The sequence below is a fragment of the Schistocerca americana genome, chromosome 1 (genome assembly GCF_021461395.2).
Source record: "Schistocerca americana isolate TAMUIC-IGC-003095 chromosome 1, iqSchAmer2.1, whole genome shotgun sequence".
Lineage (NCBI taxonomy): Eukaryota > Metazoa > Arthropoda > Insecta > Orthoptera > Acrididae > Schistocerca > Schistocerca americana.
In genome coordinates, this window is record NC_060119.1 from 176934223 (window position 1) to 176948582 (window position 14360).

Below are 14360 nucleotides of genomic sequence, written 5' to 3' on the forward strand. Positions count from 1 at the left end.
GAAGTCTACTAACATTCAGCAAAACTTGAAGGAATTCTCTTTCATGATATATACTCATTGATGTAATTTCTCATTAATTTCCTCATGAAAATTATACTTAAAACCAGGGAATTCTTTTTCAAATACCGTGTGTTTTGAAAACCTATAAAGCGCTCTCTCTCTCTCTCTCTCTCTCTCTCTCTCTCTCTCTCTCTCTCTCTCTCTCTCTCTCTCTCTCTCTCTCTACCCTTTTTCTCTTTCCTTCTTGAGATCGCAACATGGACAAGTATCTTCAAGTCTTCAAGCATACAGGTGAAGAAAGGAACATTTAAGTTATAATCTTCTGTCGACATTAAGCATGTTACAAATAAGGAATTTTGTCAGTTAGCCAAAAATGAGAAAGGAAGTTGATCATGTCCTTGTACAACTAACTGTTCCCACATTCAACTTATGCTCATTAGGAAAACTATAGAAAACTTAAATAATGATGATCAGTTTAGAGTCTGAAGCAAGCTCTTTCTGAAGAATGAGCCAAATGCCTTAAACAACTGCGTGAGCCTACTCTGTGGGTGTGTACTGTTTACAGCTTGAAATGTGTATGAGAACAGTTAGATAGAATGAGTTGTCAAGTATAATGGCCTAACAATGAGAAAAGACACATACTAACTGAGGAAGGAAATTTTAAAAATCACAATTTTCATAACAGGAAGATCAAAAAATTATATAAAAGAGGAATTACTAATCGATGCTGAAAGAGTCTACTACAGTTTTCAGATATCATGAAGTCTTGTACAAAAGTTGTTTCTTTGACAGGCTCTTTCCATTATTTCCTATCTTATCTGCAGCTTCTGTCACTTAGCATATTAGTTAATGCTTTTTATATAATATATTGCAAAGCACAAAATAAGGTTTGGTATTTTCCTATATGGTTCAAATATGATGGTTGTCAATATTTATGTGTCATTAATAATTTGAATCAATGTGAATGTTTGTTTTAGGTTTGTTTTTAGGAGAAAGTGTAGCACTGACAGGTTGGAAATTTCTGGCAGCTTTGTAGTAAAAAGTTAAGAAGAAAAATCTGAGTTCAGAATAAAGTGTTACTGTGAGATGAAGCAGGGGAACTGCTTGAAGCATAAACAGAAAAGTACCCAGGGGCTTCACGATGCAGGCCTTGCAGGTTCTCCCAGCGATCGACCTCCAGACAGGCTGCAGTCAGACGTCTACTCGCCAGCACCTGACGTGTCTGCCACCCCTGTGACATATGCATGGTTTCATTCTCTGTTCTGTAATCATGATCCATTTATTTTTGGCTTGAAGCTCGAAAATTTAGTGTTCTAGAAGCCCAAATATATCTTCAAGATGTAAAATCATGTATAATGGAGATAGTGGAAACATCAAAAACAACCCAAACTGAAAAATAGTATTTATTCAGGAACATACACAATCACCGACTTAATGACATACATTCAATTTCTTTTCATGATAAGAAGCTACAAGACAAACCTGGAATCAAAACTAGAAGTTGAAAACATGAGTGAATCCTAAGGGAAAGTCTAAATGGTTGTGACTTCTCAAAAGGCAATGAGTTTTAAGGGAAGTGGCAGGAAAACTACTGACAAACGTCACAGAGAATATTGGCACTTCTGCATATTATTGTTTTATGTTGTTGTCACAGAATGGTCAGTGTACTGAATGAATAAAATAAATAATTTAAAAAATCTCACAAAAAAAAACAGCTACAGAGAGTTCAAGAAGTTTTCACAATTGTGGACAACCATGTATTCATTCTCAAACACTCATTTGTTCATCTCTCATTACAATGGGTCACTTCTGAAGTGAAGCATTTAGTCCGCTATGGCCAAATACTCCATGTAAAACTCAATATGAGGTACAGTCTACTTCACAAATGATGAACAGCTGTCTTATAATTTCTGTTTTCTCTATGACTGGAATGTTTATTACCATACCATAACTATGATTGATACTATGGTTGAATAAAATCTGCCTTCAGTCATAAAATATTTATTATTGCATCATGTGTTTCAAATGTAGTAGATATTTTCAGGTTCCTTTCCAGTTCTTATATTACTTTTCGTCATTCCTGTACTGCAAATATTTACAGTACTTTTGTGTATTTTCTCTCACACAAAATCTACAATTAAAACATATACCAGTAGTTGTTTTGATTGTTGTCCTTTTTGATTAGTGGTGGCACTTTAAGGAAATATCTGTAATATACTTTATTCCAATATTAGCCATTAACAAAAAAGAAAACAAAATCCTAAATCCATTAATAGTAAGTGGTGTCAAACTAAAACTGCATTGAAGGGTCACTGTAAATGTTTGCAATTCTTATTCATTCTTTCTTCCTTATTGGACTAGGTATAAATTGCTTCTAGGGAATACACTCCTTTTTTTTGGAATGAAGAGATCTTGGTCCACTACCTATTTCATGTTTCTTTCTATAAGCATTATTATTCTAGTTACAAACATACAATCATGAGAGATCAGGCTAATAATTCACAGATTATCAACTCATGTTTTCTTTGATAGTGCTATTATATGCATTTACTGGGAGTCATATGGTAGGCTGCATTTTCTGTTTCATAACCTTTAAACAACAAATTAAGTAATTTTTTCGTTCCTGTACCACCTATTGGTTTTAATAATTGCATCGATACAGTATCACAGGAACCTTATATCAATTTTTTTACTGATGGCATTAATGAGGATGAATATGTTTCTGTAAAAAATGCTGGGCTGTTAAGGTACCTTAAGATAATCGTTTACTCATAATATAAACTGTCATATGTCATAAGCTCTTCATCTCAGAGGCGAGAAATGGGAAAAAAGAGAAACCTTACCAATGGAGAGACTCCAACACTCCAATGGACCTTAAAAGACTTCAGGGTGCAAATGGATGTACACAAAACATATTTTAAACCTCCAGTATGCCTGTGTTAAGAGATTATAGCCTCCACAGAAAGAGTAATTTCAATAACAAGAGAGAGAGCACTGAGTTAGAGTGGACAGTTCTGTATAATATGATACCACCTCTTCCTCTTCCTCTTGCAACCATCATGCAAGAAGTCACTGTTCATGTTCCTGTAACAAATCCAGTAACTATATGTTATAGCTATATTCCCACCCATGAACCACAGACCATGCCGTCAGTGGGATGACTTGCATGCCTCAGCAGTACAGATTGCCATATCATAGGTGCATCCACAATGGAAGGGTTTCTGTTGAGAGGCCAGACAAATATGTGGTTCCTGAAGAGAGGGAGTAGCATTTTCAGTAGCTACAGAGGCAACAATCTGCATGACTGACTGACCTGGCCTTGTAACATCATCCAAAATGGTCTTGCTGTGCTGGTATCATGAACAGCTGAAAGGGAGGGGAAACTATAAATGAAATTCCTCCCGAGGACATGCAGCTCTAGTGTATGGTTAAATTATGAGGCATCCTCTTGGGCAAAATGTTCTGGAGGTAAAATAGTTCCCCATTTGGATCTCTGGGTGAGGACTACTCAGAAGAAATTCATTATTGGGGGAAAAAAACTGTCATTCTGTGGATAAGAGCATGGAATTTAGATGCCTTAATCAGACAGGTAGGTTAGGTTAGAAATTTTGAAAGGAGAAATGAATAGGCTGAAGTTAGATATAGTGGGAATTATTGAAGTTTGGCGGCAGGAGGAACAGGTCTTCTGGTGTTATACAAATACAAAGTCAAATAGGGATAATTCAAAAGTAGGTTTAACAATGAATAAGAAAATAGAAATGCAGGTAAACTACCATGGTTCAAAAATGGTTCAAATGGCTCTGAGCACTATGGGACTTAACATCTGTGGGCATCAGTCCCCTAGAAATTAGAACTACTTAAACCTAACTAACCTAAGGACATCACACACATCCATGCCCGAGGCAGGATTCGAACCTGCGACCGTAGTAGTCGTGCGGTTCCGGACTGAGCGCCTGAACCGCTAGACCACCGCGGCCGGCAAACTACCATGGACAGTATAGTTAATGCATTACCATAGCCAAGGTAGACACAAAGCCCACAACTCCCACACTAGTACAAGTTTATATGCCAACTAGCTCCGCAGATGATGAAGAGGTTGAAGAAATGTATGATGAGTTAAAAATTTATTGATATAGTTAAAGGAGATGAAAATTTAATTATGATGAGGGAATGGAATTTAATAATAGGAAAAGGAAGAAAAAAAAATAGTAGGTGAATTGACTGGGGGAAAGGAATGACAGAGGAAGATGTCTGGTAGCTGCACGGAACATAATTTAATCATCACTAACACTTGGTTCCAGAATCACAAAGGAAGGCTTATACATGGAAGAGACCCGGAGACAATGGAAGGTTTCAGATTAATTATACAATGATGATGTGCAGATTTAGAAACCAGATTTTAAATTGTAAGGCATTTCCAAGAGCAAATGTGGGCTCTGACTACAATTTACTGGTTATGAACAGTAGATTAAAACAAGAAACTGCAAAAAGATAGGAAATTAAGGCGGTGGGACCTGGATAAGTTGAAAGAATCAGAGGTAGTTAAGGGTTTCAAAGGGATCATCAAGCAATGCGCGATTAGAACAAGTGAAATGAATACAGTAGAAGACAAATAGGTAGCTTTAAGAGATGAAGTAGTGAAGGCAACAGAGGATCAAATCAGTATAGAGACAAGGCCCAGTAAAAATCCTAAAAATCCTCAGATAATACAAGAGATATTGAATTTAACTGATGAAAGAAGAAAATTTAAAAATGCAGCAAATGAAGCAGATCAAAGGGAATGCAAACGTTTAAAAAATTAGAGTGACAGGAAGTGCAAAATGGCTAAGCAGGAATTGCTAGAGGACAAATGTAAGGATTTAGAAGTATGTTTCACTAGGGGAAAGACACATATCAACCTCAGGAAAATTAAAGATACTTTTGGAGAAAAGAGAACTATCTGTATGAATATCAAGAGCTCAGATGGAAAACCAGTCTTAAGCAAAGAAGGGAAAGCTGGAAGGTGGGAGTACATAGAGGGTCTGTACAGTAGAGAACTTCAAGGTAATATTATAGAAAGGGAAGTGGATGTAGACAAAAATGGGATGGGAAATATGATACTGCAAGAATAACCAGGCAGATCTCTGAAACATCTAAGTCGAAACAAGGCCCTGAGAGTAGATAATATTCTGTCAGAATTACTGATAGCCTTGGGAGAGCCAGCCATGACAAAACTCTTCCATCTGCTGTGCAAGATGTATGAGACAGGCAAAATACCCTCAGACTTCAAGAAAAACATAGTAATTCTAATTCCAGCAGTTGCTGCCAGATGTGAATATTACCAGACTATCAGTTTAATAAGTCATGGTTGCAAAATGCTAACACGAATTCTTGATAGAAGAATCGAAAACTGGTAGAAGTCAACCTCAGGGAAAATCTGTTTGGATTCCAGAGAAATTTAGGAACGTGCAAGGCAATACTGAACCTATGACTTATCTTGAGAGATAAGTTAAGAAAAGGCAAACAAAGCATTTCTAAAGAAGAGATACTTGTTAACATCAAATATAGATTTAAGTATTAGGAACTCTTTTCTGAAGATTTGTAGAATTACCCTGATGCAGCTAACATCAATAGCTCCTTATCTTCCTCTCACCCCTTCTACCTTCAATGTACATAAAGATTATATATTGACAACCACCAGAAAAACATTTGCATGACATTATGTGTCGTGTGGACAGATTGGTTGAAACAGGCAAAACAAGTAGGTGCCATGTCGATTTATGTGTCTGTGAAGCTTAATTGCCATATTTGCTGATTTTAGTACTTATAATTGCATTCTACAAAAATGTAGAGTTGAAGTGATTCACTGCATTAACGAACTCCACAAATCGCTTCATTTTTGGAACAATTTATTGTGTAAAAATATTGACAAATCTACTGTCACCAGATACAACCACTACCAATATTTCAAGTTAAAAGTGAAGACTGCTTCATTATTGTGGGCAAATGAATTTTTGGTGATTAAACCAGCGAAATATTGAGAAATGTGATAGGCCAAATCCTTCAGGCAGAGATGAAGGAAACACTGAAACACAGTGTCTTGCACCTTCAAATTAGGCTAACAACTATGATTACCAGATATCCATGTATTAAGTCTGTGTACACAGCTTTAGCTTATTCCAATGATAGTATAATAACAAACTTTATTAATGCTGACATGGCAAAGAGTCTGTTTTGAGTACCTAGAATGGTAAGCCTCAGTTGCATATATTCTAAATGGACACCAATCCCTTCATGATTTAGTGGAAAAGCAACTTTCCGTGCCAGCAAGATATGATAACATTGTTAAATGCCTTATGTTGTGCTGATGATAGTTTGTCTTCCTTGTTCTAACTGAGACTCCTGGCAGCTGTTTTCACACTACGAAACGTGTTGATGGATCAGTGATCTAACACCTCAGATGATAACTCTGAAGTAATGACAATGGTTTCTGTTAAAAAGCTTTCACTAGTAACACAGTTCATTTTTTCTGTCTCAACATATGACTCGAAATGATTACCTATTGTTCCAACTGACTTTTTTCTTGTTTAGAGTGATAACTCAGAATTTTTGTGTTCAAGTCAATTCTCATGATGAGATAAAATATTAGAAATACTTTTCCAATCTGCAGTACCATTAGTAGCAATAATGGCCTTACCTGTGAACAATTTACATAATGCACAAAAAACAGCAGCAGTGCTACAGGAGTATACTAGAAAATCATGCAAAGTTGATTCACCATTTAAAAGTTTACAGTAAAATATATTTTTCTTCAAATATCTGGTTTTATGACCTATTGATAATCTTGAATTAGAAAAATGACCGTTAAAATTTTGATTAATGCCACATTGTACGAGGGGCATTTCAAAAGTCCATGCACAGTCCAAGAGATGGCACCACCGGTGCATATTGAGGTCATGTTTAGTTAGTAGCATCTTTGGAAAGAATGCACACCATGTTTCAGCCATATTGGTCTATTTCTTTGTGTTTGGCATTCATGTGAATCAAGGTAGACGAGTGATTGTCAAAAAATGGACAAAAAAGAATTTCGTGTGGTGATTAAACATTACTTTATGAAAGGCAAAACGCCTCAGGAGACTAAAGAGAAGCTTGATAAACATTACGGTGACTCTGTACCTTCAATTAGAACAGTTTATAAGTGGTTTTAAAATTTTCGTAGTGGCCATATGGGCACAAGTGATGCTGAATGTTCTGGACGCCCTGTGGAGGTTACTACTCCAGAAATCATGATAAAATCCATGATATGGTGATGGGTGACAGGAGAGTTAAGGTGCATGAGATTGCTAGTGCTGTGGGCATCTCAAATGAATGGTTACATAATATTTTGCATTAACATTTTGACATGAGAAAGCTACCCACAAGATGGGTTCCACGATTGCTCATGCTTGACCAAAAATGGAATCGTGTGAAGTGTTGCAAGGATGGTTTACAGCTGTTCAGGAAGAATCTGCAGGACTTTAAGTGTTGTTTCGTCACTGTGGATGAAACATGGTTATATTACTGTACTCCTGAGACCAAACAACAATCTCAACAATGTGTTACTAAGGGAGAATCTGCGCCAAAAAAGGCGAAGACCATTCCTTCCGCTGGAAAGGTTGTAGCAACTGTCTTTTGGGATTCGCAAGGGATAATCCTCATTGACTATCTAGAAAAAAATAAAACTATTACACATGCATATTATTCACTGTTATTGGAACGTTCGAAAAGCAAGCTGCAAGAAAAATGCCTGCGATTGGATCGCAAAAAAGTCCTTTTCCATCATGACAATGCTCCAGCACATATCTCAGCAATTGTGGTCGCAAAATTAATGGAAATAGGATTCCAACTCGTTTCACATCCCTTCCTATTCTCCAGACTTGGCTCCCTCATACTACTATTTGTTCTCCAATTTGAAGAAATGACTGGCAGGACAAAGATTTTATTCAAACGAGGAGGTGATTGCAGCAACTAATTGCTATTTCGCAGGCTTGGACAGTTCCTATTATTCGGAAGGGATCAAAAAATTAGAACAGCGTTGGACGAAGTGTATAAGTCTAAAAAGGGGCTTAAGTCAAAAAATAAAAAAGGTTTACCCCAAACATGTAAGTAGTTTTTATTTTTGCACAGACTTTACAAACGCCCCTTGATTGAGAACGTTGATTGTTGATTCATTGACACATCATTCCGCAGGATCATCACTAATGAGGTTATTTCTTTTTTGTAATGTCTGACTCGACACTTAGTCTTTTGTGAAACTCAAACTCAGAAACAATTTGCTTTTCTTCATTTTTAACTTTTGTTTCGTCTGTATTTACTTGTTTTACAACAGCTGCAGTGCCAGAAATATCATCCGAACTACTGGTACTTGAACTCATAGTCGAACAAGTAACATTTTTTGCAAAAAATTTATCTACTCTGCCAAGCGTTTTTGGAACATTGCCCTCTCGTTCTCTCCTTTCCTTAGATAATTTCCAAAATGCCACCACACTTAATTTTACACATTTCCTTTTTCCACTGCTATTCCCGTTAAGGCACTTACAAAATTGTCAACCAACAGTCAAAACAAAAGAAAAAAAGTTGTAAAAGGAAAGAAAGAAAGGAAGACGTTATCCAGGTCCAATCGTACTGCACCGCACATGAGCAGAAAGCTTTTTACTTTAAACATTGCACACGAGCACAAAGATTTTTCTTTTGAACACGGAGCAATGAAATGACCAATTCGGATTACTCAACGCAACTCTGCTATGACAGAACAAAATGCAAAATATTTTAATTTGATTGTTGCCTGTTCCTCTGTTGTCAGTGAACAGCAGAAGCACACCTGCCGGCTGGAATTCGTCTCGTAAAGAAAACGGGACAGTCCCTTTTTTGGTTTCTGTTTCCTGCGTCACCGAAATTTTAGCTGGGACGCAAATATGTTCTGAATATTCTAAATATGTTCTGAATATTCTTAACCCTGTCTTTCTAATTGAAAAAGCAAATAATTTTTGAAATTTCTTGCAATGAGGTGTGCTGGATCGACTTATTCTTATAACATTTTAGCGGTTTCTGTAGGCAGAGAAGACAGACTAAAAAAGTTTAGTCTTGTTGGCAGATGATGTGGTGTGTTGTCATTTGTGTGAACATGTCTACATGCAAATGCACCTTTTATTCCAACATAAAATAAAAACAACCTTTCCTCAAAGAAAAAAACCTTAGTTAAGAAGTTTAATACAAAATTTGCAATGGCACATACTATTCAATTGCACAGGGTGGGAACTTTGATATCATGCAGGTTGCGGAACAATAAATGCAACAAATGAAAGTTGGTTTCTTCTTCTTTTTTTGCCAAAAAAGTAACTAAGTAAATAAATAAATAAAATTTTTAAACTGTTGTGAAGTGTATTGCACACATTATTAGATATTCTGCTTGAGTTCTTTTCGTATAATCATGTGTTTAAAGATGTAAAACATTCCCAGAATTGACATGTTTTTTAAACAGGTATCATTAAATCAAAGCTCAGAAACTGAAGACCACAGAGCTTTCACATTAATTACAGTAACGGAGGGTTCACTTGATACTTCCCCGTAATTTCTACAAGAAATTTATGTGGAGGCGGGTTTTACATGCTGAGGCCCACACATGTTACAGTACTTAAGAAACTGCTGATTAGTTTACAACAGCTTCTCAGGGGTCCCGGTACTTTCACGGGGAAATTATGGTAGGGTTACGTAGAAGCCGGCAACATTCTCAGAATAATAAAGTTTCAAACATTCTATTGTACATTGCCGTTCTGAAAACTTACTTCAAAATATTTTGAACAGTCATGAAGGTGATACCTGACAGAAACCCAATGATAAATTTCCATTCATCATCAAGTAAACCATGTATATTTCTAAGCTTGTATTGTCGAATTTTGCTCTTAAGGCTTATTTAAACTAGCAAGCTGTTTAACAATATTAAAAATTTTTGTCGTTTGTAAGTGCAGTTGTTTAAAAACGTAAAAGGTTAAAATGAGTAAAGAGCAAAAAATGCTGCCCGCCTTAAAGTGCCACCCCTAGGCCTGTGCCTAGTGGGACTATATGTAAATCCACCATTGGCTATAACCGTGAACAAATAAAGAAGTAACTTTATCATAGTCTAAGGGTTGTTTCGAGACTCAATCTTTCACCCTGCAGTGGAACATGGACTTTCATGATACCACCCGACATATCAAAACTGTGTGCCAGATCTGGACTTTGACTGTGACCTGTTCCAAGGAAAGACTTACCAACTGTGCTACATAGGCATGACTACAAGCTTTCTTCAGATTGTGGAACCAGTTTCTTGTAACTCTGTGAGAACTTATGACTAACCTTTTCTCCATGACGAAGGTGTGCTTCCATGGCTGTTATATCAGTGCGTAGACGGAGCATCTGTGACTCAACACGAGCATTTTCACGCTGCAATTCTGTGATCTCTGCTTCTAATGTCACCAGGTCTTCACTGCCAGAACCCACTGCATTGACAGGGCCTTCTATACCTGTGTTAAGAGAGGTCTGTTAGAGTCGCAACAATCACAAATAACCAGTTTTTCAAAGTAGCATGTTTAATAAAAGAATAAGTCAATAGCATACCCATGATCTGAGCTAAGGGGGTGTTGGCAATTGTAGAGGGGTAAGGAGAAAGCTCATATCAGTTTCAAGAAAAGGCATAGGCATGGAGGAAACAAAGAACACTTTCTTGAAAAATAAAATTCAAAAGTACTGGAAAAACGTGTTTATCAATCACTAAACAAAATAAGGCTATCACTCTATAATATGTTCTTACACACTATTATTTAGTCAACTGAGAGAGTATAGTTCATGTGAGATTTGTTCATAATATTTTGTTGTCAGCCAACTAACATTTAGATGAATGAAAATACAAGGGTGTCCATAACTGTAAAAAGAGAACAACTGCTCAGAATGATGCCAAATTTGAATAGCATATTGTTGACACAAGGGGAAAAATTATGGAATAAAAAAAAAATTTAATCAAAATTTGACCAATAAATGGAGCTTTAAGTATCAGAATATGCACACCAAAAGATGTGCAGCACACAGTTGTTCCTCAGTTTGCATCCGAGATGCCCAATATGTCAGTGTCCATGAAGGATCATGCATCTACATCTATACTCTGCAAACCACCATGAGGTGCATGGTAGAGGGAACTTCATGTCACATTGTACCAGTTATTAGAGTTTCCTCCTGTTCCATTCGTATACAACGTGTGAGAAGAATAACTGCTTGAATACCTTGGTGTGTGCAATAATTATTCTAATCTTATCCTCAAGATCCTTGAGTGAGTGAAGTAGAGGATTGTAGTATATCATTTAAAGCCGGTTCTTGAAACTTTGTTAATAAACTTTCTCAGTATAGTTTCTCTTCGTGAGTCTGCCAGTTCAATTTCTCCAGCATCTCTGTGACACCCTCTCATGGATTAAACAAACCTGTAACCATTCATGCTATCCTTTGCTGTATACATTCAATATCCCCTCTTAGTCCTATTTGATACGGGTCCCACACACTTGAGCGATATTCTAGGAAGAGACATACGAGTGATTTGTAAGCAATCTCCTGATTCTACCAATAAATGCTTTACCCATGACTAAGGGTATGTGATCATTTCACTTCATATCCCTACAAAATGCTAGACCCAGGTATTTGTATGAGTTGGCCGATTCCAACAGTGCATTGCTGGTAAAGGTCTTTTCCCAGAATGGTGACTGTGCACTACTAACCCTGCACAAGTTTGATACTCAATGGTTTGAAAAAAAGTGTTGGTCTGATGTCTAGTAGAGGTCTGGAGAAAATCACAAAATTGTAAGAGGCAGGTTCTGCTGAAGTTCAGTGTGGCAGAGGGAGGAAAGTAGGTGATCCAACATCTGCTGAAGATGTGGTCGCAGCATTGCACGGGGCTTGAGCAGTGATGCAAAACATGCAGTGCATGGGAAATTACCTGAACATTGAGCATTCTTACTAGCATGGTGCATAAAATTCTATGAAACATCCTGCATTGCTATCCATACAAAATCAGCCTATTCAGAAGTCGCTTACTGCTAACCTGCCAGCAAGACAAATGTTCACTCTGGAATTTCTTGCTCGCATGGAAGTGGGCAACGAACAGCCAAGGAACATTCTGTGGAAGGACATGTCAATACACAGAATTGTAGAATATGGCAACGGAATATCCACATGCACATCAACTGGCACCACCTTATTCTGCAAAGGTGATTGTGTGGTGCTGATTGACAGCATTGTTACGGTAGGACTGTATTTTTTTAAGAGACAATTCCTCTGGGTCCCATTACCTGTACCATCACTGGTAAATGCTGTGAGAATCTTTTGCACACCGATGTCATTCCAACCCTTCAACAGCATGGAAGTGTGGGAAGGATAATTTTTATGCAAGATGGCACTCCTCCACACACTGCACAGCCAGTGAAGCATCTACTGCAGAGGCATTATGAAAATGCTAGAATTATCAGCCATTTTCCTACAGCCTGGTTGTCCAGATCACCTGACCTCAATTCATGTGACTTCTGGCTGTCAGGTTATCTGAAAGATGTTCTCAGTGCTCCAATTATGAACAGAGCTGAATAGAAGGCACGCACTACACAATGCATTTTAATATGATCCCTGAGATCTGTTGTGGAAATGCTGTTTCTCAGTTTCAGCTTGTGGCAGAAAACACTAGACAGTATTGCACTAGTCTCATGACAATTAGAAAATGATGTAACTTTGATTTTTGTGTAGTTATTGGCACCTGTGTTTGTCTCTGAGTACGCCCATAATGAGTTGTGTTACCATCAACATAGTAAGTTAAAAGTGTTGGAGGAAATAGAAAAAAAGCTGACATTTTACCTTTCTGATGGATCCTACTGTACAAAGCAATCTTTTAATATGATAATATTAACATCTTTATAAATATAAAATGCAATTCATAGTAAGTAAAACTAAAAGATGGTCATTAAAAGATCTGCACATAGCAATATATTTATTGAGAAAAGAGTAAATTCATAAAATAACTGACGTATTGAGAAATAAACCAACCAATGATCCATACAGGTGGTGACTGCTTCCAGGAAGGGGAGGTATACTGGCCCCAGACTGAATATACTCAGTGGATTAATAGTGAGGTTTGGTGTGTCAACCAGTCTGGATGTGGTTTTCAGGAGGTTTCCCACATTCCACTACATAAATACTGGGCTGGTTCCCATGTTCCACCTCAGACACATGTTAAGAAAACTCTCTCTCACACTGGCACACAGACAGGGTACACTGCTTCTGTCCTGGGTGGTGAATAGGAGACTGATAACCTTACTTGTTTTGTCTCCTTAAACACTTACTAAGTATCAGCATCAAACAATGATTCAAGAGGGTGCAGAACTATTTTTTACAACAATAAAACTAAATTCCATGAGTCCAACACACATAGATAATGTTGGATGCACAAGAATTTCAGTTTCAACAACATTTCTGCTACTTTTTACAAAAATGCTTGTTGCTCTTCTTGAAATAAATGTGTTATTTATTACAAACAGATGTTTGAAAACATGCCATGCAGTAACAACATAGTGAGGATTCAGCACCTGTTATGAACATTTTTAGTGCACAATCTTTAATTGTATTGTAATCCCACATGTGAGAGTATTAAAATCCTAGTGGTTAACTGCCAAAGCATTCGCAACAAAGAGCCATAGTTTGAAGTGCTCCTGAAAAGCAGCGAAGCTCACATAATATGGGTACAGAAAACTGGTTGAAACTGAAATTGGTAGCAGTGAGATTTCTGGGAAAATTCAAGCTCATATTGTAAGGATAGGCTAATGGGAAATGGAGGTGGTATATTAGTCGCAATAGACAAGAAACTCAAATCCACTCAGAAAGAAATTGAAGCTCAAACAAAATGAGGTATCTCAAACAGAATGACATCCTCCATGCGAAACAGCATCATATACTCCAGAAACATCAATCATTTGAAACCCAACTCATACTTTTATCACATGACATACTGAAAGCTTTGGATCAAGGCAGTCAGATAGATACAGTATTTCTTGATTTCTGAATAGTATTTGACTCAGTATCACACCAACTCTTACTGTCAAAAGTACTATCATATGTGATATCAAGTGAAATTTGGGACTATATTGAGAACTTTTTGGTAGGGAGTACACAGCATGTTATCTTGGATGGAGAGTCATAATCAAATGTAGAAACAATTTTGCATGTGCCCCAGGGAAGTGTGTTGGTACCCTTGCTGTTGATGGTGTATATTAATGACCTCGCAGACAATTTTAATAGAAGCCATACATGTTTTGCAGATGACACTGTCAGAAAGAATC

At 37.1% G+C, this 14360-nt stretch overlaps 1 protein-coding gene across 1 annotated transcript in view; it reads right to left on the bottom strand.

Moving 5' to 3' along the window:
* The window catches only part of LOC124613988 (trithorax group protein osa-like), a gene marked incomplete at its 5' end in the record, with an annotated part of 283482 nt that overhangs the window by 25212 nt on the left and 243910 nt on the right, over positions 1-14360 (bottom strand). The window contains one exon of the mRNA XM_047142819.1: positions 10354-10520. Within this exon, the coding sequence (XP_046998775.1) occupies positions 10354-10520 (167 nt within the window). The remainder of the gene's footprint in view (positions 1-10353; positions 10521-14360) is intronic.